Source organism: Podarcis filfolensis (assembly GCF_964270895.1).
Source record: "Podarcis filfolensis genome assembly, chromosome: 2".
Taxonomy (NCBI): Eukaryota; Metazoa; Chordata; class Lepidosauria; order Squamata; family Lacertidae; genus Podarcis; species Podarcis filfolensis.
In genome coordinates, this window is record NC_139605.1 from 105,277,145 (window position 1) to 105,303,807 (window position 26,663).

At 43.9% G+C, this 26,663-nt stretch overlaps 1 protein-coding gene and 1 long non-coding RNA gene across 2 annotated transcripts in view; one reads left to right on the forward strand and one right to left on the reverse strand.

The window, feature by feature from the left end:
* LOC310755762 overlaps positions 1-26,663 on the forward strand; it is a 1,619,227-nt gene that overhangs the window by 1,569,999 nt on the left and 22,565 nt on the right. The gene's annotated exons all lie outside the window — the stretch shown is intronic.
* DGKE (diacylglycerol kinase epsilon) lies at positions 665-25,677 on the reverse strand. Its single transcript, XM_083598762.1, has 12 exons — positions 25,575-25,677; positions 23,359-24,573; positions 16,472-16,631; positions 15,194-15,313; positions 13,827-13,970; positions 11,174-11,331; positions 8,814-8,865; positions 7,605-7,718; positions 7,378-7,449; positions 6,258-6,385; positions 5,905-6,016; positions 665-4,781 (listed from the first exon to the last, which is right to left on the reverse strand). Exons 2-12 carry the CDS (start codon positions 23,817-23,819, stop codon positions 4,587-4,589), a joined length of 1,716 nt encoding a protein of 571 aa, XP_083454888.1. The 5' UTR covers positions 23,820-24,573; positions 25,575-25,677; the 3' UTR covers positions 665-4,586.

Genomic DNA, 26,663 nt, shown 5'->3' on the forward strand with positions numbered 1-26,663 from the left:
GAGCAGCAGCTCCAAGGGAGCACCTCAAGTCTTCTTACCTGCAACAGACTCCCCATTTGCATCAACACCCAAACACGCGTCCCTGTGCTCAGATAACTGCTGGCTTCTCATTCTCTCAAATGAGGCACCCTGCGCATAAGCTGCTCTCTACATGCACCACAACACTAACTTCTGAATTTGAGTGCCTTCCAGCATTCGAAATGGCTAGAAATGCGCGGCACTTTCTCACTAGTGAGCTGTGAGGCTGGTACTCTGAACTTGTGGATCCTCTGGGGGAATCTTCCCAAGTTCTGTGCGGCAGATTTACTTCTGACCAGTACGCAGAGGACTCCTGGTTTTCGCCTCCCAGCTTTCTGCCTTGAGATGTGCCAGGGAAGTCACCATCACAACCAGCCCTAATTTCACTACAAATAAGATACCACCCTTTTCTTTTCTTGGGGCGAGGGGTGGAAAGCTATGTAAAGTACTCAGACATAAGGTGGACTTTGACTTAAAAGTTAAAAGGGGACTATTTTAGCTGTTGCAGACCATATAAGCTCAGACAACAGACAGATCTACGTTTCTCATTGGCCTAGGTTTTCACGATTACATTAAGCAGCAGATGATAAAAGGTCATATCATACAAATTATTCTAAAAAGAATAAACTCGAAAAGTATCCAGACATCAGTGCTTCAATCGCTTTATTTCAGTAGCAAAGTATTTCACACAATCCAACAATTTCCTTAAAAAAAAAACTTCCTTAGAGAGTTCTAGAAAAGCAAGACCATGTGCGTCTGTTTGCTCTTCTGAGTCTTATCCAAAAACCAGTTTGTAAAGTTCCACTAGCCAGGGAGCAGTAACTTTTAATTCATTTCACTCTTGCTAGTTAGAGAGGCTGAAGCTACTTAAGAATTGCCAATGGTTTTGGAGAACTTTGCTCCAGAATATTTACTATATACTCCCAATGCCAGGACAGAAGCAAGGGGTGGCAATCTCCTTGGTAGCTGTTTCTGCCTTATCTCTAATCGCTCATTAGAGGAAGGTTTGCATGTAACAATTTGAGAGTAGCAGCCAAGGGCTTATCCACTCATCACGCCCTCCAGACAGCCACACATCCAAGTGGTCACTGCACCATAGCGGTGCAAAAAGCTGCCAGGGCAAATAGATCACCTGAATCTAATGGAACGTCTGTGTGATATGGCTATTCCACACAGCTTGCCACATCTACAATGCAATAACTGTTCATTCCAGGTTATAATAATTTTATTATTTGTACCCACCCATCTGACTGGGTTGTCCCAGCCACTCTGGGTGGTTAGTAGCAGCAGCAGCGGCAGATCAGGAAGTGTTAAACAACAAGAGATTCTTACAAATCTAGTCATAATGTAAACTACTTGAGTGAGGAAACCACAGCTCATGTTAGAGCTGTAACTCAGTAGCTGAGCACCCCCTTTTGGATAACTGATCAACTGCACTGTTTGAGGGAGTTGCCAAGTCTGTTGAATTTTGTTCAAGATTCAGTAGTTTAAGTAATTAAGATATTTCCTCTCAAGGGTGTGTTCCCTAGCTGATTTACAGGAACAAATATTGAAACCAAACTGGAGCGTCACATGAACACACTAAAACCAGCTCACACACCCAACAGCCTGAGAACTCCTCTATTTGCAGTAGGCATGTCCTTGCACCTCTCACTGTTGTTTTGACGTAATGAGGAGTACAGGGATTATGCATGGAAACATGAGAGAGCGTGACAAAGGTAAGATTTCACAAACTGGAGATGCCTGCTTATAAATGCATCGTATAGTAGAAGGGCCCACCCCACCTGGAAGACTCCTGGTGGTCTGAGAATGCATCAACCAGAACGAGAGTGTTACAATCCTATCCTACAGAGCCCAACAGCTGCTCAGATTGGTCCCTTGATAGCTAGATGAATAGTACGATGGCACAGGAAGCAACTCAAAGTAGGAATGTCCTTGCAGTCTGGCAGAATGAAGTGGTCCGGGTAACAGAAGAATAAAGGTGAAAGTGCATTGCTACCTCTCCAAGGTGCTGAACTAATAATACATTCTTCAGTAGGAAACGGTAAAGCATATTCAGCAGATTCTTTCCGGAATCCACTTGCAGAAATGCCTATGTAAACACTAGGACACTCAAAATCAGAGCATAGCACTTACATAGGAATCATTCAAATAAATAAGAACAGAAATTGAATGGTTAGGTCTCTATTAACATCCACCTAGCAGCTCGGAATCTGTTTCTTGGTCAAGTGCTTTGAGGACACAGATAATGACTTTTCATATACCTCTTTGCTGTTCTTATCAGCTAAGAAGGTACACAAGAATTTGTAACAATTTTCAACGAGGTACAGGTGGTGATTGAAGGCCCCTTTTGTCTTCGTTGAGCAGTGATGTTCCCCATAGAACAGATTCTTGGACATGGTTATCAAGAGACTAGTGCCGACCAAGAAGTCCTACAGCAATGATACCCCGGCCATGAAGTCCTGGCAATCACTGGCGTGTATTTCTCTCAATAACACAACTTACTCGTTCAATGCATATTTGGGAACTGTCTTGTGCAACGGAAGACATACATGGATTCAAATGGACCTTCAAGCACGCTGTTAACGCTACAAATAGCTTAAGAATACAACTAGTTGACTGTCAAAATCAGTCCAGTGGAAAAAGGTTTAACACAAAAACAAACACACAACCACCCTGACTTCAACGGATAATATTTGGTCTGTCAACTTACATAGTCCGCTCCAGCCCAAGACTATTAAACTATATCACCAATATTGAAACTTGCCTGATTTCTAGACGTATTTTTCCTTTGCTCAAAATGAGCATGGGGGCACTCTTAATTTAAGCTATACAAGCTAGTGTTTCTAAAACTTGTAATTATACTACCCAAGTGAATAACGTGCATTACTAAACAGTCTCTTAAAAGTACTACCACACATACACATGGAGTTGGGAATCTTTCCTAAGGGGGAAAGAATAATTCAGTGTTAAGACCAAGGGCATAATATGCCAGGAATGTATCCCTCCACAAGCCTCACTGAAACAAGGAGGAATTTCTATCCTTGTACTACTTTGGTTTGTTTCAGTGGGATTTGTGAACAGCAAGAAAAAAACAAAAACGTATCTGTAAGCTAAGCAGACTTGGAGTGTGCTTCCCAGTGGCAAGAGTGATTTCCACCAATTCCTGTTTCAATTTACAGCCTCCTGAAAATCTACTTTGGAAGGTTAGGGGACACCCTGGAACGGTGAGGGGAAAATAATTGAAACTTGCCTCCCCCTCTTTTTCCATCAGGAGTCCCTGCTGGATTGCAGTCCCTTCTGCAAACAGAAGGCAATTTGGGATTGGACTCGGAGATAGTGGATAATATGTTCTCATTTGAGTTCTTCTTTCAAACTGGTCTGACCGGAATCAGTGCATCATTCACAGGCCATTTAGGAATTCTTTGAAATTTAAAATTACAAGTACTGGGACTGCCAGTCAGGTGGTGAAGCTTTGGTTACTGAATTTTGCAAATCTGTTTCCCTGAAGACAAGACTACAGTTGCACTGGACAGTTTCATCTAGAATATTTGTTGCTATTGTCTTGTATAATTCAGGGATCTAACACATTTAATCTCTGATCAGCCAGTGAGGAAGGAAGCGTTACGTACTGGTCAAATGAATACTCTTCTTTGAAAACCAGAACCATAAGTATCTATCAGATCTTGACTGGTTAGGTGAGCAACATACTGTTCAGGAACTCTCTCTGTTCAGCACCTAAGAAGGTAATAATATCAAGTGCTGTGATAAGCAATGGTTTTTAAATATATCTGAGGCCTAGCAACACTAAGTGCAAGTCAAATAACATCTGGTGCTGTGATTCTATTATTGAAAATGAAGCTAGTCATGGTCTGGTGCAGACATAGCACTTGCCCCATCGAGAGTATCCTGTGGTTCATCATACCACTCACGTGCAAATTCCCTATTCACTTTCATTTTCAAAGCTAACCACGGGTAGAGAAAACCCTGGTGCTGATATGACTTAGCACCAGGGTTGGCTCGAAGGAGGAGGAAGAGGGAAGGGAAGGGAAGGGGGAATTCATGAGAAAAATGGGATGGAAAAGGAGAACTTGAGTCCACAGGGTTCTCAAGTGATCAGACAGGGGCCTATCAGCACTGAGCCAACATGTCCCCAAACGACATTTCTTCATGCTCTTCAGATCTACACAATTAGACATCACAGACACCAGCAGCTAGTCCATAGGACTATACACAAACTCTGAAAGAAAGCCCACAGAAGAAGGCATTCAGTCTGCAGAGCAGTCAGTGTAAAGGAACCATTTAAGTTTTTTTCCTCATCCGCTTCAGCTTGCTGCTATAAACCAGAGTAAAAGTGCTTGCTGAATTTAAGCCTGGTTCAGCTTTTATATATATCTATATCGCTATCTCACTAAAAGCATGGCTTAGTTACTCCTGTGCCAGTTGTAAGTACAGAGATTGGCATGGCGTTAAGAGGTTTACTGGAGACGGAATATCTAGTGCTAAGCTTTTCAGCCAAAGCCAAGCTGGAGTTACCATTTTTAGCATGCCAAAAACTTGGCCCAGACCTAGGTATCTTCATCTGTCTGATCCTTGGCAAGTTCTTGTTCGGATACGCTGGACACGTCGTCGTCATCTGTCTGTTCCCCTGAGTGATAGAGCATCAGCGCGTGCGTCTTGTGCGTAATGGTGACAGTGCAAGGGCCCTGTGCCCAGGGTTCTCCGTCCACCTGCATTGGCATCTTTGAATTCTTCAAGATTAACTGGAATTGGGAAGGTACGTAAAGAAAAAGAAGCAAAGTCAAACCACTGCAGAGATGGCAAAACCTGAAAGCCGTGTCACGCCAGGCAAGTGAACTAGGGCAGGATGCTTAATGTCTGTAGCGGATCAGCTCATGGCATTTATTAAGTGGCAAGAGAAAGTTTAGGGGCAAAAAATAAACTTCGCTGGCATTTAATGGGAAAAGGGGGGTTAAAAGGGGGGGGGGCTTGAGGGGAGGAAGAAGGCAACTGGCTGTTCACCTCAAGACTGTTTAGACTGGTGGAAAAAGGAGACTTCCTTGGCTCAAACCAGCAGAGCTACATACAGATAATGAAAGGGGATTCCTGTTTCCTTCCTTCCCTATTCTTCCTTTCATGCTACTTGAGCTTATTTCACAACAGCAAAATCCACCGCATTTGTTAAAGTCCATTAGTGGTCCCCACCCCCTGAGACAGGGCAGGCTAGAAATCCACGAGTAAAAGATATTTTGGATGTATTTTATGTTTTTAAGTTGAATTGCAACCTGCCCTAGCTTCTCCAGATGAAACGGGGTGTGTGTGTGTGTGTGTGTGTCTAAAAATAGTAGATTTAATAAACAAGTAAGCAACCACCCCATTTTTCAAATCAACCCCCAAGACTGTAGTTTATGGAGAGAGCATTTCCATATGTATGGTTCGTGAGTTTCCTAGATTGTCACTTGAAACTGAGCAGGTTGCTGTGAAGCCACAATTTGGGGTGTAACGCTACCAACGCCCCAATAAAATTAAGTGGCGCTAACTCACTGCAAGCTGACTGCCTGCTGCAGAAAAAAAAACGCCAGGCTGGTTAGCCAAGAGTTAACTAAACCACCAGTCAAAAGCACATGCCTAGCACTTATTTTAATGATACAATGCAATCACACAGCATCCTCTTGAAGGTCCTCTTCTGCTTTGGTCAGTCTGTCTACACAACAGACTGAAGTGACTTTGGAATCCACAAGATATGTGTGGCCCTCATAACAACCTGAGGATTAGCTTCCAGATGAAGATGGAGGCTGCTGCTTGAACTTCCAGGCTTAGTGCCAGAAGGCTGGACCAAGAGCGTGGAAAGCAGCCCTGGAGGCACACCCTGAAATTATCACCTACCCTCACAGTGTGGGCCTGTCCCAGCCGAATGGGATTTGCGAGCTTCACTTGAATCTGAGCGCAGTGAAAAGAGCCATTGACTCCGACAACTTCCAGCAGCCCATCATCATGCCTAAGAGAGAGAAAAGGGGAGCTTCTTACCATTATAAGCACAACTTTAAACACGACTCCTCATAGAAGAACACTTCAGTCATACTGCTTCAAAATGTTTCTGCTGCTTCAGTAGTCCAGTATGCATGATGCTGCAAAACAATTCTACAAGTCCCCACACAGTGAGCAAACCCCTGGATACACAGGCCCCAAAACTTTTACCAAATGCACACAGATCATGTACAAAAAGTTTATACTCTTACCTTGCCGGAGGGTAAAGTTCATCCCCCATTCCTTCCCACAGTCTACAGCCGCCTCCCCAGTAGGCGATATTCAGAACTATGATGCCTTCCAAGCTGGGCAAATCAATTCTCTCTCCATCCAACTCTAGCTTTAAAAGAGATACAACAGATTGTTAGCAAGTTACATTGGCAAGAGAGAGACGCCATCACCAACTCCTCGAAAGATTCCATCAATGGTGTCTCTGAAAATTTTTACACATCACTTCGGAAGACAGGTGAACTAACGCCAGTGTATTGGAAGAAGCAAAGATCACCAGTGTTGAAGCGATGATTCTTCAACATCAACTTCGTTGGACTGGTCATGTTGTGCGGATGCCTGATGATCGTCTTCCAAAGCAACTATTCTACTCCGAACTTAAAAATGGAAAGTCTAATACTGGTGGTTAACAAAAGAGGTTCAAAGACTCTCTCAAGGCAAATCTTTAAAAATGTAGTATAAACACTGGCAACTGGGAAACACTGGCCTGCGAGCGCTCCAATTGGAGAACAGTCTTTACCAAAGGTGTCATGGGTTTTGAAGACGCGCAAACTCAGGACAAAAGGGAGAAACGTGCTAAGAGGAAGGCACACTTGGCAAACCCTCACCGTGATTTAACTCCAACCCAGAAACCTATGTCCCCACTGTGGAAGGACGTGTGGATCCAGAATTGGCCTCCACAGTCACTTACAGAGCCACTTTTAAAACCGTGTTTATGGAAGACACTCTTACTCAACTACGAGTGATTGCCAGAGAAGAAGAAAAGAAGACATTGGCAAGAGCAAATTCAAAGCTAGACTTTTGGGTATGTCAGGAAGGGACTCTAAGTGAGGCATGCTGCCATTTTACACAGAAGAGTTCTGAGGGTTTCAAGATAACCTCCTTTTTTTAGCTCAATAAAAGTGAGAAGACTGGGGAGTGAGGCCAAGCCAAATAATCCCATTATTGGCCGAAGCCCACCACAAACCTCTGATTCCCATCTGAACTGGTCAATCATTTTTGCTCTCCAAGAGCATTTTGGATTTATTATCTCTGAGATGGTTTCTCTGCCCAGCTCTACTACAAAATGAACTAAGTATGACGAGGAGGAAACAACCATCTTACCTCAATCTTTTTGTTCAAATCCTTACACTCCTGTACTAAGCAATCTTTGGTCCCGTAGAAAAAATATACCGCCTGCAAAGAAAGAAAGACTGTTGTGAAAAAGAAAGCCTGTACACAGAGGAGCTTTGACTTTTGCTACCACAACTTCTTTTGGAGATTTTTTAAATTAAATGTTAGGGTTCTGAAAAGGTAGGTATTAAAACAAGCTTTGGTTTTACCCGATGTACCTTGTTAATAATCCTACTGGAAAAGAGAGAGGGAGACTTCTCACGATGTGTGTGGAAGTTTAAAGCCATGAGGGCATCTGGACCCGTGGAAAAGTAGTTGTTCATTGTGAAGACCTGCAAGAAGAGGGAGAAGCATCAACAGTTTTAGCACTTGGCTTCTTCTGTGTTAGGGACGCGGGTGGCGCTGTGGGTTAAACCACAGAGCCTAGGGCTTGCCAATCAGAAGGTCGGCAGTTTGAATCCCCACGACGGGGTGAGCTCCCATTGCTCGGTCCCTGCTCCTGCCAACCTAGCAGTTCGAAAGCACGTCAAAGTGCAAGTAGATAAATAGGTAAAAGCGGGAAGGTAAACAGCGTTTCCATGCGCTGCTCTGGTTTGCCAGAAGCGGCTTAGTCGTGCTGGCCACATGACCCGGAAGCTGTATGCCGGCTCCCTCGGCCAATAAAGCGAGATGAGCACCGCAACCCCAGAGTCGTCCGCGACTGGACCTAATGGTCAAGGGTCCCTTTACCTTAGCTTCTGTGTTGTGCAGCCTGATCTTGCTCAGAAGTAGATCCCACTCATAAAACTGTTGCTTTAACAGATTTATTTTATTTTTTTAAAGTTTTCTATGTTTGTAGAAAAATTTACACAGTGCTACCTTGGATGTCAAACTTAATCTATTCCAGGAGTCTGTTTGACTCCCAGAACCATTCAGAAATCAAGGTGTGGCTTCTGATTGGCTGCAGGAGCTTCCTGCACTCAATCGGAAGCCACGTCGGAAGTTCGGTTTCCGAAAAACGTCTGCAAACTGGAACACTCACTTCCAGGTTTGAGGTGTTCAGGAGCTGATTTGTTTGGGAACCAAGCCGTTCGACAACCAAGGTATCACTGTACAATGTGATTTAGGCAGCTGTCCGAACCCCTGATCCACTCACTGGAGGGTGGTAGTATATGGAACAAAAATCTCCCTTCACACAGCCCCATGCAGTCCCACCCCTGGAGGGTATAACTAAGCTGAATCCAGAGGTCCTGAGGAACCATGATTGATGAAGCAGCAGCTTACTGGATCCACAATTTTACTAGTCCTCTGTTCTTTCCAAAAATCCCAGCAACCCATAGGACCAAGATGTTTCAGTGCCAGAAGGTGTCCATTGGTGACCAAGCAGCATTTTTTGTCCTCCCCAGGCTTAGAGCGATTAAATACATGCACACATCTCCAAATCGTACCTTAAGCTTCCTTAAGTTGTAGTATCCTTTGTTTGTTACCTGAACCTTCCACCTACAGAGGGGGGAGAAAGGCGCAGATTGTACATTTTTGTTTGCATTCCAAAGCCAAATTCTCAAACATGTGGGAATGTTCAGGGATGCAGGGGAGGATATATTGTTTAATGATATCTTTCCTAACTTGCATTAGCAAGTTCTATATCTTAGCAGAGTAACATTCCCCTTTAAACGCACAGCGGTTTGCTTGTTTTAGGCTCGTCTGAGCCTCCCAATATAAGATTCCTGGTAAGATCCCTTCTACTCCCTCATAAAAAGAACAGACACAACAGTCTTATTAAAGTCAATATAAAAGTAGTTTACTCACAATCATTCAGTTCACAGTTGGATCCCTGAAGGCACTTAGGTTACAAAACTATATACACATGTGGAACTATCCCAAAAGGGTGTTAGTTCCTAAGCGACTGAGAACAGGCAGTCACTTCTGCAAACACATGGAAAAGCAAAATGGAGAAGAGAGCAAAAGAAGGAGCTGTGCCCAGGTTAGGCCACACACACACACACACACACACACACACACACACACACACCTCTAGTCACATGCAGAGGAAGTTTGTCACAGCTCAGGAGGAAACAGGAAGTTTTCTCCTGGCTGGAACAAAGCATTCCCTAGCATGTCCACTCTAGGAATGTTGTACTTGACTGCTATGGGTTTCACATCCCACAAAACAAGCCTCAGGCGGCATGTCAAAATGCCAAATAAAGGAACATGCAATGTGGCAGAGATGGCAACTTGGCTCTACTTGCCTTACAGGTTGAAACTGACATTAGGAAAAAAATAAAACAACCCCCTTTTGAACATTGTGCTTTTAGGAATCATGACAGTTGCTGAGCAAGTCCTTCAAGATAAGGCTTCAGGATCAGGGCTGCCATCCAAACCCAACTTAATTTGAAGCAAGTCCTACTGCTTTCAAGACATGTGTAGGACTGTGCTGTAACTGTGTTCATCATGCCTGCATATGAGTGGGGTGAGGCTAGCCTTTCTTCGTCGGAAACAAGGTATCCTGGAGCACAACCCTTATTTACATAAGATTTCTATTTAAGACTTTATAGAAATGGACAACATTACCACATCAATCCCTCAAAGGGCAAGGAAAACCCACATTTATACACAGTGTGATGGACAACATCATTATTTTGCAGCTTTTTCTTCCCCTCCTGGAACTAACTGTGCTCAGCTACCTACATGAGAATGACCATTTTCCATCACTAGTGCAAACCTCTTGAACCATGGTCCTACAACGTTCTTTGTGCAATTTTCCAAAAAAAGCTCAAACAACTTGTTGCGTCTGGATTTTTACTTCTTGAAATATGGCAACCCTATTCTAGACTGTAACAGCCACAAAGAAACATGGGTTCTGCCTTACTACATATTGTGGTTTTTTAAAAAAACTCTATTGAGTATAGGTCATCTTGAGGGTCCTGTTGTGTGTACAAGTTACTTTAGCTAAATCTATGTGTGTGTGTGTATGAAGGCTGCAGTGCACATCTACTTGTAAAGAAGGCCAATGTATGCATGGTGCTTACCATGGAGCAAATGGGCATGGTAGCATTTCCTATGAATGGAAGGTGCATGTTGCCAAACACAACATGACCCCTGGATGTTTCAGTCGGTTGAGCATGAGACTCTTAATCTCAGGGTCATGGATTTTGAGCCCCAAATTAGGCAAGGTTCCTGGATTGCAGGGGGCTGGACTGGACGATTAGCCTTGGGGTCCCTTTCCAACTCTACAATTCTGTGATTCCATTTAGAGACCACCTAACATCCCAAAGCCTCGAAAGCGTGTACAAGAGAACAAATTTTATATAAAGAAATAAAAACAGATAGCGTATGCCATGGGGCCCCCAGTACCTAAACCCATTGAAATCCTGCTGCAGTTTTATAAACTGGAAACGCTACGCTTGTACTTGCCTGCATTTGGATTAAAAATGAGACATTCAGTTTCTGCAAAGCCGCTTATTGAAGGGCTCCCTGATCTCTAATCACCATGGGCTTTGCTTCCATGTACATCTACTTCCTATGTGACCTCTAACCCCTTCCCCTTTTAATTGGACCGCTCTCCCCACGCACCCCTGGGTTTAATCTTTTTTGGTTAAATTAAATTAATCATAACTACTCACACCACTAAAACATTTAGAACCAGATATGATTCAGGCAGGCATTGAAATAGAGCCGTAGCAATGCACAGAACTGAGGACAGATGTCAGAACTCAACGTATCAGTTCCCCTATAGTGATATTTTAGAGAGGTTAGAGGGTGGGAGGAACAAGCAAAGATCTTAGAGATGGCTTGCTTGGAAGCTCACCTATCCAGCTTGATTCCATCAGCATCCATCACGTTGCGCAGAATCTGCTCCACGGGGACTTCTCCGGCATAGCCAGCCCCCCAGCCCAGTGTATTCGACAGATCATTTCCCGTTCCCAAGGGTAAGATCGCAACCTGTGGAATGTAGCGCTCTTGGCCCTGCCAAACAGAAGTATTGATTCAGCATTAAGGCTCTTGATTTTACACGGTTGGCAACTCCTCAAATTTAATCCCAGAATATAAAAGGCTGCCTAAAAACACCATTAACTGGAAATCTGATTCAAAAATTGCTATTAAATGTTACAGCTGGAAGGCTAAAGAAAGCATATGACAAAATTATATACTAATTGAAGGAAAGGGTATGTAACTTTCCTCTTCTCTACCTTTACATATATATTTTAGATACCAACAAATAGAGAGAGACCAGACCGGAAATAAAATAATAATAATAATAATAATAATAATAATAATAATAATAATAATAATAATGGATGGGAGCCTGAAATCAGCTGCTTGTAAGAAACCTATATAAACAGGGATTCTCAAATGGAAAAACAGGGTTCCTTGGGGTGTCTGCAACCTGCTTCCAAAGCTATGATAGTCTTTGAGGTGGGGAAAACAAGTGAAGTATTATAACCACCTTTGAGATCAGTTATATTGGAACTGATCACCCGACAGTAACGCCCAACAAAACATCCTTTCCAGTCACCAAAAAGGTAATTGTCACAAAATAAAAGCAATGCCCCCCCCCCAAAAAATAGCAGAACTAAAACCACACCAGCGACCAAATGTACCTAAAAGGAGGCAGTTCTTTGCTGGAAAAAATTAAGCAGTAGCAAAATTTGCAGGAATGAAGAATGAAACAGGAAAAATGACAGGGTGCCATTTTGGGAAACTGTGTGTTAGAAGCACAGAGCAAGGGTTGTGGAACAATTAAATAAATACATAAATAACAATAATAAAAATAAAAATATTTTTTTTTATTTATATCCCGCCCTCCCCAGCCGAAGCCGGGCTCAGGGCGGCTAACAACACTAAAATAGTGCAACATTCTTAAAACATTATAAAAATAATGCACAACATATGGGTGGGGAGAGAGGAGGGCTGACTACCGTATTTTTCGCACCATAGGACGCACTTTTCCTCTCCTAAAAAGCAAGGGAAAATGTGTGTGCGCCCTATGGAGCGAATGCAGGGGGGAGGCAGGCGGGAAAAGCCCCCAAGAGCTGCACACAAGCTCCGTGCGCTCTTGCGGGCTTTTCCACAGGAGGGAGAAGGGACTGACTGGCCGCATCAGTCCCTTCTCCCACCTCCCAGAAAAGCCAGGAGAAGCCGCGATCTCTTTAAAGGAGTTGCGCGGCTTCTGCCGGTTTTGCGGGAGGTGGGTGAATCCCCCCACCTCCCAGGAAAGCCAGGAGAGCCCTGCACAGCGTCTCCGGCAAGGAGAGGCTGCACGGGGCTATGGAGTCTTTAGCCCCACGCAGCCTCTCCCGGGAGGGAGAGGCTGCACGGGGCTAAAGGGGAAGCCAAAACAGCGAGCGGGATCCATCCCGCTTGCTGCTTTGGCTTGCTCCATAGCTGCGCGCAACCCCTCCGGCAAGGAGAGGCTGCACGGGGCTATGGAGTCTTTAGCCCCACGCAGCCTCTCCCGGGAGGGAGAGGCTGCACGGGGCTAAAGGGGAAGCCAAAACAGCGAGTGGGATCCATCCCGCTCGCTGCTTTGGCTTGCTCCATAGCTGCGCGCAACCCCTCCGGCAGGGAGAGGTTGTGCGCAGCCTGTACGCTGCTCTTTGGGGCTGGGGGGGAATTTTTTTCCCCTTGATTTCCCCCCCTAAAAACTGGGTGCGCCCTATGGTTCGGTGCGCCCTATGGTGCGAAAAATACGGTACTTATGGCACCTTTGCCAATGACCTATGGCAGTCTTATTTAGCAATATGAAAAGGTAGCCTTCATAGATGTTCTCCAGAATAAACACTTTTCACTAATTTCTAATGAATTCGTTTATAATTTTATGCTCTTATAAATGGCCTTTGTGCCGTTAAAAGGTTTGGAGAAATCCAAGGCTACACCTTGCTTAGAACATTCTCTCTCTCCCCCGCCCCCAAATAAAAGTTTTAAATGGTACTCCTGGTAAAAAGGAAAAAAGGAGGCAGATTTAAGTTACTCCGGGAGCATATAGTAAAGTGACAACATGGGTTTGTTTGGCCTGCAGTACTGGGTCAGGTAGGGATGCGGGTGGCGCTGTGGGTTAAACCACAGAGCCTAGGACTTGCCAATCAGAAGGTTGGCGGTTCAAATCCCCGCGACGGGGTGAGCTCCCATTGCTCGGTCCCTGATCCTGCCAACCTAGCAGTTCGAAAGCATGTCAAAGTGCAAGTAGATAAATAGGTACCACTCTGGCGGGAAGGTAAATGGCATTTCCGTGTGCAGCTCTGGTTTGCCAGAAGCGGCTTAGTCATGCTGGCCACATGACCCGGAAGCTGTACGCTGGCTCCCTCGGCCAATAAAGCAAGATGAGTGCTGAAACCCCAGAGTCGGCCATGACTGGACCTAATGGTCAGGGGTTCTTTTACCTTTACTGGGTCAGGTGAACCTGGCACGGGTGGGAGTGCGAAGAAACCAGTGGGTTGCCAAGTCACTTTGGGACACCATACCTTGATCTTCATGTCATCAATCGCATCCAAGACCCAGCCCACGGTGCCATCTCCCCCACAGACAAGTACTCTAGCAGAATTGCAAGGCAACCAAGTGCAGAGCTGCAGTGCTTTTGCAGGTGTTGTTTTGGTTAGCTCAAAAATCTGGAAATTAAATAGAATTTATTTGTTTAGTGGCAAGGATTTATAAACCACCAAACATACAAAATACCTTTTAAGCCTTGAAATCATATACAAAATAAGAGACAGATTTTTTTTAAAAAAAATTTTGTACCTTTTAAAAAGGAGCTTATTCCTAAAATGGCAGTCAGAAATATTTTACTTCACAGGTCAAATATTGTCACTATGATAAGAAAGCAAACAGCAAAACAATGCACTGATACACTACAATCTAATTGTGCCTAAAGAGAATTTCCATCTATATAGCGATGATTTTCTGCCTTGTCTTTACAAGTGAGATAAGATATTATTGAATACGTTAGGTGTGTTACGCTTTGAGGCTACTTGCGACACAGCCTGTTTGCACAGAGAATTTCAAAAGCCTGGCTCCCCTAGATTTAAAAACTCATTTGAGATTTGGGAGGAAGAGAACTAAAAAAATTAAACAGGAAACTTAAGGAACAAAAGGCTCCTGTCATAGCATCCTGTGCCATTGCCCAGTTGAGTTCAAGGCACAAAACGTAGGGAGAACGCTGCAAGTGTTTCCAAAAGCAAGTGGGTTATTTTAGTGCGGCTTTGAAACAAACAACGAAGAAAGAAAATACACAATGCAGAGAGAGGGAAATAACCAGCACCCATTCCTCCTCCTCCTCGAAAAACACACTTAACATTCCTGACCAATTTAAAACGGAGAAACAAGAAGGGCCTTTCTCCATGCCCTTTTTCCAAGTGCAGTGTAATTGTGAATTGATTTGCAAGGCTGTAGTACTACTTCAGGAAGATCAGGCTTATCAAAACACACTTTAAGCTTAGTTCTAAAACATGACAACAGGGTTTTCCTGAGCAAACAAGCAGGCTATAATTATTATAACTATGGTCTTGTCTTGCTGTTCCTTCAAGCAGCTAAGTAGTAGGGCATGTTCCCTTCCTTTTAAACTTGCCATGGGGTAGATTTAGGCTGAGACAGTAACCAGCCCAAGATGTTTCCTCAGTTCTAGTGTGACACTCTAACCACTACACCATGCTGTCCTGTGCATGTTTTGCTAAATCTTACTGTGTTCAGTGGGGCTTACTCCCTAGAAAGCATGTTTGGGATTGTACCCTGAGGGTCTTTAGCATAATGTATTTAAAATATATCAACCCCCCCCCCCACTCAGCAATAAGATTCATTCAACAATAAAACAATTTCAATGAATCAGTACAATTACCTGAATTGGGTTTAGTAACATCTTAAATTGCCCAAGCAATGTTTCCCCCATATTGTTTCCACTCCGAGTATTAGCCAGAATGATTAGGGGAGTCCAGTTTTTCCCACAGGAGGCAGCAAGCTGCAGAACAGAAACAAACAAGTGTGTATTTGCATGCAGATCTGTGTGATGAAGCAGATAAAAAGCACTCGGTTCTTTCCCTTCTTATTTCATTGTTAGGTAACTAATTGAAACTATGAAAGAGAGACTGAACACCTTAGAATAATATTTCAGAAAAAAAGCTACAGCAAAATAAACAGCTTTGCAGTTTAGACAAAACACTACTTTTTTCCACTTCCAAACAATATTTAAGGGCTAAATCACATAAGCTAATTTGTGCATCTGTATTTTATGCAGACTTATGCAAACTTTATGCCTGTGACATCTTCAAAGGATCAACAGCTCCTACAGCATGGAAGAACTCTGTGAGATTATTACCTAATCCTTCAGATGGAATGGAGCCACGAACATTGGGTTAGCATGGTTTATCTGGAATAAACAGCATACCAACCGCTCCTGCTTTGCTGCCCCCTACCACTGTATTAGCAAAATAAAACAAATCTGGAAGCCTTGGTGTCAGGGAACTGCCATCGGAGCCAAGAGTGGAGGTAAGGCTCCCCAACGATGCAGGAGAAGGGACCAGCAGGGAGAGAGAAAACACTTCCTTTGGGGAAGGAAATCGGCGTGACACCAGGAAGAAAGGGGAGCAGGGAAGGACTTCGGAGAGATGGCTCCAAGACTCTTCCACAGAGACCAGCGGGGAGAGCCCAGGACCTCCGCTGGCCACGCCCACTCTGCGCAGAAGACTTCCGCGCAGGGAGGCTAGGCGGAGACTTGGCGTCAAAGAGCTTTTATGTTGGAAGAAGTTCAGGAAACGCCCACTGACGGATTCTGCCAGTGACTGACACAGCCACGGAGAAAGGGCTGTCCAGCCAGGGAAAGGTTTAGCCAGACAACCTTGCCTAGAGCAGCGGCCCCCTTACGCACGAGCAACCCCAATTCCCTTTACACTTGGCTTTATATTATGTGCAAACCAGTGTTTGTAATTTGTTGCCCTCTATCAAAGCATGGCCAGCAGCAGACAGAGAGGAACAAACAACACTCCCTGGTTGGGATGTAAAGGGGAAACCATGGTTTCCTGGTTTTTCTTTTTTAATTTCCACTTGCATGATGTTCTCCTCCATCCTTTGAAGGGCCATAGGTTCCCCATCTCTGATGCAGCTCTAGAGCAAGGCTTACCTTGCCATAGTCCACTCTTTTGTCTTTTCGCATCTGACTGACATTGAATAAGTAATATGGAGGAATAATTAAGTTGCGAAATTCTCCTAGCTCACATGTCCCGTTCTTCAAAGCGCTCTGCATACATTCATCGTGTACGGTTTGCTGACACCACACACACCTGAAAAGAAAATAATAAGGTTGACTGAACTCAAGCAACTGTTTTTTGTTTGTTTGTTTTTTGCCAGGCAGCTGCTGAGAAAGACATTTTTAACAGGCTCAAGAAGAAAAGTGGGTAGGGCCACAGTTCGCACGGTGCAATCATGAAATAAGAAAATCTCTGCTGCCTCCTTATTTCTCTCAACTCACGAGTTGTTACATGGATTTTGAAGGATGAAACAAGTACAGTGGTACCCTGGATTACAATCATAATCCGTTCCGGAGATCTGTTTGTAAACCAAAACAGGTTATAACCCAAGGTGCGCTTTCACCAATGGGGCCTCCAAATTTTTTTTGTTCCCCCCAAAATGGTTTGTAATCCAAAACGTATGCAAACCAAGACGTATGCAAGACATACCCATCTCCCACAACTCTTTTAGAAAAATGTCCTCCATATGTCTATACAATCCCTCCCCCTCTCTCTCATATATCTGTATCTATAGATATAGTCATGCTGGCCACATGACTCGGAAGCTGTACGCTGGCTCCCTTGGCCAATAAAGCAAGATGAGCGCTGCAACCCCAGAGTTGGCCACGACTGGAGCTAATGGTCAGGGGTCCCTTTACCTAGGGGGAGAGGTAGGGGATTCCCTATCATGTGAGTGAAGCTCCACTTGCATAGCATTTGCTACAACACTCAAACAATTTGCCTGTTTTTTTATTTTTTGCAGCCCCTATTTTCTATTTTAAACCAAAAGCCACCTATGAGTCAAAAAAAGTTGTATATAAATGCAGTAAACAATCAAGTCTAAAGGGCAAAAAGCCCCAATATACCAGAGACCTGTTTCCCCCACCTCTGCATTATTCTCTCTGAGGTGCCCCCACCTTAAGGATGCATGCCAGATTCAGCCAGCAAGGACATATATAAAAGCACTCACAGCATTTCCCACCGGTTACAAAACACTCTCTCGCTGAAGACAAGCCCAAGTCAAATCCTGAGCACTGGGTGGAAGCACTACAAGATCTACGTTTTTGAGATTGTCTCGGGGTTCAGGGGAAAGTAGGGAAAGTTCAGTGCATTATTCAATTTTATTCTATTTTTACTGGATTTTTTTTTAAAAAAATGATTTTTATTACTATGTAATGAACACTATAAAAATGAAAATCAAAAAACCAACAAGCAGATAAGCTGTATAAATAGAAAGGCTTATAAGGTAATCTCTAGCAATAGTCAAGCTATTTTTAAAAAATCTACATACCAACTCTGTGCCTTTAAACTGGAATAACAAAATGCTTACAGTGGTACCTCTGGTTATGTACTTAATTCGTTCTGGAGGTCCGTTCTTAACCTGAAACTGTTCTTAACCTGAAGCACCACTTTAGCTAATGGAGCCTCCTGCTGCTGCCGCACCGCCGGAGCATGATTTCTGTTCTCATCCTGAAGCAAAGTTCTTAACCCAAGGTACTATTTCTGGGTTAGCAGAGTCTGTAACCTGAAGCGTATGTAACCCAAGGTACCACTGTATTGGTGTAAAGGTAAAGGTACCCCTGCCCGTATGGGCCAGTCTTGCCAGACTCTAGGGTTGTGCGCTCATCTCACTCTATAGGCCGGGAGCCAGCGCTGTCCGCAGACACTTCCGGGTCACGTGGCCAGCGTGACAAGCTGCATCTGGCGAGCCAGCGCAGCACACGGAACGCCATTTACCTTCCCACTGGTAAGCGATCCCTATTTATCTACTTGCACCCGGGGGTGCTTTCGAACTGCTAGGTTGGCAGGCGCTGGGACCGAACGACGGGAGCGCACCCCGCCGCGGGGATTCGAACCGCCGACCATGCGATTGGCAAGTCCTAGGCGCTGAGGTTTTACCCACAGCGCCACCCGCGTCCCTCTGTGTTAGTGAAGTCTGTAACCTGAAGCGTATGTAACCCGAGGTACCACTGTAATGGTATAGCTACCGTAAAAAGATGCCCATGGTGAGTGGCATCCCACTAAGTTTTACTCAGAGTAAACCTACTGGGCCAGATTCAACTAAACAGCTGTGCTAGCAAGAGCCGGTAATAGGACTCTCATGAGTGCTGAGAGGCTTTTCCCACGATTCCCTGCCTGTGCTCGAAACTCCCATTGTTCTAGGAGCATTTTGTGGCAGGGAATTTCATTAGAGCAAGCTGTTTCTGAGCTCTGGGCGCAGTACTGCGCCAAAGATTTCGGATTAAAACTGCAGAGTGGAAGGAAAGGAGGATCTTTTTCTGCCTGCCCACTTCCAGCTACTCTCTGAAGACTGGAGAAGAGACTGTCTTAAGAATATGAGGGGGGTAGACAGGGGAAGGACTAAGGCCATGTAGAACATAATATTTTAGCTGCAGTTCATTCATTTTCAGCTTTGTATTCCTGTTATTAAAAAAGCACGCCTGGACATTCCACTGTTGCACCCATAACCTAGGTTTAAAGTGCCATTTAACTCCTAGCTTTCATATCTCAGTTTCTAACACTGTTCCCAGGTCCCCAAATCAACTTGGGAGACAGGGGGGTTCAGGAAAACCCCCAGAACAGTGCATTGGGGTAGAATCTTGCACTGATGGAAAAACTGTAATAGTGCAATGCTGGAATTCCACCCTCTGAAATTGATGGTCCTAACAGCCACGGTCATGAATTTGAATAGGTCTACTCGGAGTAAAGCTTTGTTGCATACCACCCTATATCACAACAGGTGTGATCACCACTTCCACTTGACCAAAGTCTTTCACTCCCTGATCCACCTGGAAAATGCACACGATCCTGGGTCTGACAGTGGTGCTGCCAAACCACGTTTTGTATAAAAATGGATGGCTATAATCTCCTAAAGAACTGCCAGGGCCAACAAATAATAATTTCAATGCAGATGTCCACTATGACCAGGAAGCAATGCTGGCTGTTGCCATGTTAATAAAGGCACATCTACAAATAGGATGAAAGAGACTAGCCATAAATATCCTCCCCTGTGAAGGGGGGGGAAACATATTAATGCCTTGGATGTTCTTGCTGGAAAAGGTACACAACGTACTCTGGTACAAACTTATTAATATTAAACATTGTAAAATACTACATAGTAGGGATTCATTGAGGATAGGAGTGAATGAGGTCCTTAATGCACACTAAACAGACTAAGCTATTAAGAGGACATTTAACGCAAGCTTGGCTAAAAGCTTGAGAGGCAGTTTGGCCCGGTAACTTAAAAACCACAAGGTGAAAAAAGCACTTAAAACTCCAAAAGAAACAATTCCTAGAATCAACTATGTTGTTCCCTCCAAGCGCCAGATCAGCAATATAAGACCCACCAGGTGAACAGGGCACCTTTATGGGCCTTACCATCTGCTGCCAGAATTTAGAAAGAGATGCATGCTTCCGTTCAAAAGAATTTTATAGCCCTCACCGTCGCAGGGGAGTTGTGATGTCACCTTGAGAGTCCTTAGTTGGAACGGTGACCCAAAATACTTTCTGAACAAACAGAAAGGAAAAAGCGACTGAAGAACCCAAGTGCATTATGTCCAAGGCACTGAGATGCACGAATAAAAAAGGCAATTAAATGCACTGCATTTTAACGTACTATTGTTTCAGCCATTTCATCTGCCTGGAACAATTAGCCCCTGCCAGATGGCAAACTACCTGCCTCTCTCATCCTACCTCTCTTTGGCACTTACACTTCCCTGGCCAGGAAAAAAGCTTGCATTTCTCTCCACTTCCTGATTGTTGAACTCAACTGTACCAGAAGGCAGAGATTAAAACATATGCATCTGTTATGCAATCAAGACCTGGGCTTGATTCGGGGGGGGGGGGGGTGCGGTGAGTGAGACTGGAGCAGGGTGGATAAAAATCAATGATTTTTTTTTTAAAAAAATAATAAATAAAAATCTGATTTTCTAAAATTTAAATCGGATTTTTAAAATAAAATGCTTTTGGAGGAAAAATATTTCTAAAGATAGTTTTCTATTTAAGTTACATTATAGTCCAAAGGCTATTCATCAGGAAATAAGGATTTAAGTTTTTCATGTGTACTAAAACTCAGTCTGTTTTTTTAAAAAAGAAATTGTTTAACCACATCAGTTAACAAACATGGATACATATGCTATAATGTTATTCTTTTAGTTAAATAAATTGTTTGAATTGTTACTAATGATTCTTTTTCTCCTTCCAATAAAGTACAGCAGAAAAGTTGTCCAAATATAAAGTTAACTTATTAAACCTCACAATAATTTCATCATTATCTGTCTATGTATTTCTAACAGTATAACCAAATCAGTAATCTTTGATATAACTGTAAAAACTACTCTGAAAATTTATTATTCCAAAAATAAAATCTTCATCTGGTTGTAAATATTAAGATTATACCAGCAAGAATGAGTCTTTCTGTAAAAATAATGATTTAAATCACAAGTCTTACTGACTAGTGATTTAAATTGTGATTTAAATCAAATCCACCCTGGACTGGAGGCAGGCAAGAAACTGGGGGGAAATGAGAAGAATTGTGAAGCACTTTTGCTACAACAATCTTTTAAACATCTCTTTGCCACAGTTAAGAAAGCTTCGTGCTGAGCAGGGAAATGCATACACATTTGTCTATGTGCGAGGATTCTGACCCACTCAATTGCTACAGAGATGTTCATGCTGGGTTAGGGTTAGGTGGGAAGAAAAGCTAAACTTCAGAAAGAGGAGATGCGTTCAGGATGTTTGCAAAACACTGCCCTAGGTTCTATATATTCCAGACCTTGAAAGTGCACTACTGAAGCAAGACCAAGACCCTAGAAAATAACTTTGAGAGTGATGCATATTATGGCCAATGACAGTGGTTTCCAAACTTTTTTCAAAGAGGGCCAGATTTGATGAAGTGAAGGGCCGTGGGGACCAACCAAAGTTGTTGACCTTTTTTTTTTTTTTAGGACTGAAGTTGTTGAGGTTTTTAAGGATTTTACCCCAGGAAATAAACTGCCACAGGAGCCGGATTAAACTGACCAGCGGGCCAAATTAGGTCCCCAAAATGGACTTTGGACATGCCTGGCCTATGATAACTGGACAAGAGGTGGGATTCTCACTCTTACTATTCAGAGAGCAGATTGAAAAAGCCCTGGACACTATATTTAGGACTCTGTGTGCTAATCCAATTTTAAACTAGAACAACAGTTGTATGCTCTACAGAGCAAGACAGTGGCTAAGAACCTAATGTTCCACTCATAAACCTTCACTCTGATTTTAACACACAGGTGCCAAATTATTGCACAAGAACTTGCATGTATTAATGTCCAATTAATGTATGACTCGTTACAAAGCTCTTAATGCTTTAAAATTTCAGCTACAGTTTTGTCTAGGGGCCTATTTCCAAGGCCAAGGCCCAGTTACGCAACATCACTGAATAAATAAAACAGAGCCTTTGAGCATGTGCAGAGAACCATTTGCTCACCACAAATGAATATTAATCACCAGATTGTTCCCTTGCAATTGGGATTAGGGACTGGGCTTCCACACTAGTTGGGGTGGTTTACGTCCCAGCGTTTCTGCCTTTGGTTAACTTTTCACGCAGCAATCTAATCCAAAGATGCATTTCAGCTGCATCAGAAGAATCGTACTTTCAGTTACACTGCCCTTGGGCACATCGGTTCTCACTCAACTCATCACTAAATGTGAGAAGACAAGAGAGGCTTTCCCAGCCACTTTTGGCTTCAAAGAAGTTTCCAAGGGGAGGGTTGTCAAGAAAAGCCAGAGGAAAAAGCTGTCATGCGCCTGTCACATTCCCTATAGCAAAGATGGGGAATACTTGGTCTTTCACACTGTGATGGACTACAACTCCCATAATCTCTGACAATTGGCCGCGCCATCCAAACTAAGAGATAAGATGATGCTTTGTAAACACACTTGCTGTACTTACATACAACGCATAGATGACTCTAGAATTCTACTAAGTAATTATTTTGGTTTGATTTATCCGTCATCCTTATCCCACTAGGCTGGCTTGGCTGACTAAGCTAAAAGACCATAAAAAGAGTTACTAGCAAACCTACCTATGCACACCTATAAGAAAGTATTTGCTCATCACAAGCAACCAGGGGTGTGGGACCTTTCAAGCTTTCATTAGGCCAGCTTGTGGAATAAAGAGAATGAATACCTTCCCTTCCTTCCCTTCATGTTTTAATATATATATTTCTATCTCTTTAACCTACTAAAATGGACTCTTGTGTACTTTTAGTATTAAATTAAATGCCTAAGCCAGTAAGAACAGGTTGTACTGCTCTCCAGGAGACGGAAGCTCTAAAGTTGAAAAGCGTTCACTAAGAACACCTCACTACTTGGCCTACTTTCTTTGTAGTCTTTGGAAATACTGCAAATCATAGCTTCATTCAGCAGGGTACGGAGATCATAGATAAGAGTACTCATCATCTTGTTCATGGAAAGTTAGAGGTAGCCTGTGAACACAATGAGAAAATGTAGAGCACATTTCTGATGACTCACCTCCACAGGGAAGCATTCTGCCACCACCGTGTCTCATAACTGTGACCCATCTGTGGTGTAGTAGTTAAGTGTTTGACTAGGATTGGGAGACCAGGGTTAAAGTCCCCACTCAGCCATGAAGCTCACCTTTGGGCCATCACCATCTCTCATCCTAACCTATCTCACAGGGTTGTTGCAAGGATAAATTCAGAAGGGGGAGAAGAGCGTACGCCACTTTATGAGTACCTGGGCTACAAATGTAATAATAAATCAATTGTACTCCCAGCATTACCTGTAATCACACAGCTTGGGCTGGGTACCGCATTGCTGTTTGCACACGACACAGTAGCTGCACAGAGGGACGTTGCCACGGATCCACTGGTGTACCATAGAGGTCCTGAAGCAGCTTTCACCCCTCATTATTATTTCCTTGCAGAGGAAACGCCGGTCAGCCTTCTTCAGGCACTCTTCATCGACACACAGCCCACAGCAGTTGCAGAAAGCTCCCTGAAGGATGTGCAGAGAGCAGATGCAGCAATAGGTGGGCTGGCTGAAGAGATCTGTGTCCTGCCAATTGTGCTTGCTCTTACGCAAAATGTCCTGCATCAGTTCCTGCCTCCGAGATCGCCGAAAGCTGCACCACAAGGTGATCAGTACGGGAACCATCACCGAGCACAGAGTCCAGAAGGCTAGACTCCATTCTTGAAACGGTCTTGGAGAAAATATGGAGCTGTTCCTTTCAACCCCTTCCATCCTTAATTGATTTAGTATCAATCTCTAGGTGTCAAATTAAACCTGATACAAGGGAGCACGTTTTGATCATGTAGGTCCCAACATAGATTTGCTCATGTTCATTTCAGCAGTTTTCCCTAATCTGCCATCATTAACCACATTGCCTGTTCCTTCCTCATTAGACCTTACTGCACAAAGCCTCACTTTTTCCTTTTATTTGTGGCTCCCCTAAAGAAAGGCTTAAACATCTGTGTCTTGAAATCAAATATCCACTTGTCTTAAAATACCTGACAAAGCAGAAGACTTAGTTTTTCATAATTCCAATGCTACATATATTTCTCGTGTTATTAAATAGTTCACCACAACTTGTTTTTCTCATATCAATGTACCCTTTTACAACATCACACCATCGTGGCAACAGTGACTGCTTTCTTGCTATAGCTCACCTGTCCTTTGTTGTAGCAGAAACCCAACACTAAGCCGATGCACAGAAGCAAATGCCAACTCCCAAAACAGAGTCAAGCACTTTCGCCTTCCATGCTATAAACAACAGCACCTCGTTTCTCTCCTTGTTATGACTATCACTACCTTGCTTCTTGCTCTACACACATATAAGCACAAGAACAATCAATTTACCCCTTAACACCCACCCACACCCAGGGTGCAACACAGGTGGTTCCCCGCCCCTTTTAATGCCAGGCTTGCGCCTCTTGGGCCAACTATAGTCCACGAGGAGAGGACAGCAGAAGGGCACAGCAGCTCCAGATTAAGTCATCTGAAATTAAAAAAGAAACCTGAGTTAGCCTGAGGGTTGAGAGGGTGGGCAGCAGATGTTTCATATTCCTGCATTGAAGGGGGCTGACTAGACAACCCTTGGGCTCATCTCTACAATTCCACGAAAACAGTGGCTGCTCACTCAGTTGCGGTACCTCCTTCTACCCTTAATAATGATGATAATAATTTTATTCTTTGTACCCCCACCCATCTCACTGGGTTGCCCCAGCCACTCTGGGCTGCTTCTGACATTTATAATAACAGGAAATGAAACGTTACATAACCTAGATTCAGGTAGGTAGCCATGTTGGTTTGACGCAGTCAAAATAAAAATTAAAAAATTAAAAAATTGTCCAGTAGCACCTTATACAGTGGTACCTCTGGTTACGTACTTAATTCGTTCCGGAGGTCCGTTCTTAACCTGAAACTGTTCTTAACCTGAAGCACCACTTTAGCTAATGGGGCCTCCCGCTGCTGCAGCACTGCTGGAGCACAATTTCTGTTCTCATCCTGAAGCAAAGTTCTTAACCCGAGGTACTATTTCTGGGTTAGCGGAGTCTGTAACCTGAAGCGTATGTAACCTGAGGTACCACTGTAAACCAACTAAGCTGGTTCTGGTTTAAGCTTTTGTGTGCATGCACACTTCTTCAGATACCAACCTGCCAGCACCTTCATATATAAAAGCGCACCTCACTCGGCTCTCGTTTCCCAGCAAATCAGGCCTAACGCTTGGCTTTTCCTTTTCATATATATATATATATATATATATAATAGTAAAGAACCGCCCCAGCCCCCTCCTCAACACACCGTGAGGCTGCGAAATCCCTTCATAAACCTGGGGCGGCCACCTGCCCCTCCTACAAATTCACCGCCCCTGGGCATTTCCAGGCAGAAGCAGCAGCGAACAGCCCTAGCAATTCTGATGCTGCTGCTGCTGCTGCTGGTCCCCCCCTCAAAGTCCCCTCAGCCTCTGCCCCCCCCGACCCCCCCCCGGTCCCTCACCGACAGCTCGACGGGACCATCTGCAGAGGCAGCCAGGCAAGGGATGAGCGCCGGAAGCGGAAGAGCTCTCTGAGCGGGAGAGGGGCGGGGTCAGAAGGAGGAGGAGGAACGGCGGGCCAGGAAGCTGCTGATGGGGGGTTGCTAGGAAACGGCCGCCCGGCCGCCGGCCCACGTGACGAGGGGGAGAGGTCGAACAAGGGATGCTGATGAAAGGGACGGGCGAAGGGAAGGAGGAAGGGAGCTGATCACCTGCCGCCCCGCTCTGCGTCACTGACTTCCCTCCCGCCTGTGCTTTGGACTGGGCTTTCTCTTGACTATAATTTGCTTTTTTGAAAACAGCAGCCTTTCACAAAAGATACGGGTGCTCTATACCCTCCAACGTGTCTCCGATGAAAATAGGGACTCCCTGTTCCATAACAGCAACAACAATAAAGTAATAATAATGATAGTAATAATGCTTATTGTTTATATCCTGCCCATCTGGCTTTCCCAATAGATAGACCTCTGGCACCATCATGCATTTTCCTTGTACGCTGAAGATGTTGTGCCTTTTCACCCTGATCTTTGACAATGGACACATACTGTATATAGGATTCAGCTTATTCCCTTGACTATAATTTGCTTAAAACTGCTTTATACAGTGTTTTAAAATTGCTGTAACCCACCCTGGGGTCTTGGTAAAGAATGGGGAAGAAAATGAAATAATAAATACCCTTCATCATTTCTCCAATGAAAGTGGGGTTTCCTCGGCTGTTGTTGTTGCTGTTGTTGCATGTAGTAGTAGTAGTAGTATTCATACCCCACCGATCTGACTGGGTTGCCCCAGCCACTTTGGATGGCTTCCAACATATATAAAAACATAATAAAACATTAAGCGTTAAAAAAACTCCCCTATACAGGGCTGCCGTCAGATGTCTTCTAAAGGTTGTAGTTACTTATCTCCTTGGCTCAGGGGTCACACACAATTCCATATCCTCCAACATTTCTCCGATGAAAATAGGGTCATCCTAAAGAATAGTGGGACCTTCCAGGTTCAAATCAGAAACCGGGATGGCTTCTGTAATCTGCGACTGTCCCTGGAAAATAGGG

What these genes read in the sequence shown, in the direction of transcription:
- DGKE (XM_083598762.1), bottom strand. Translation starts at nt 23,819, where the DNA reads ATGGAAGGGGTTGAAAGGAACAGCTCCATATTTTCTCCAAGACCGTTT. An exon ending in GATGGAATCAAGCTGGATAG is followed by an intron (nt 8,866 to 11,173) that starts GTGAGCTTCCAA and finishes CCCCCTCTGTAG; the next exon opens with GTGGAAGGTTCAGGTAACAA. An exon ending in GACAGGCCCACACTGTGAGG is followed by an intron (nt 4,782 to 5,904) that starts GTAGGTGATAAT and finishes TCCCAATTCCAG; the next exon opens with TTAATCTTGAAGAATTCAAA.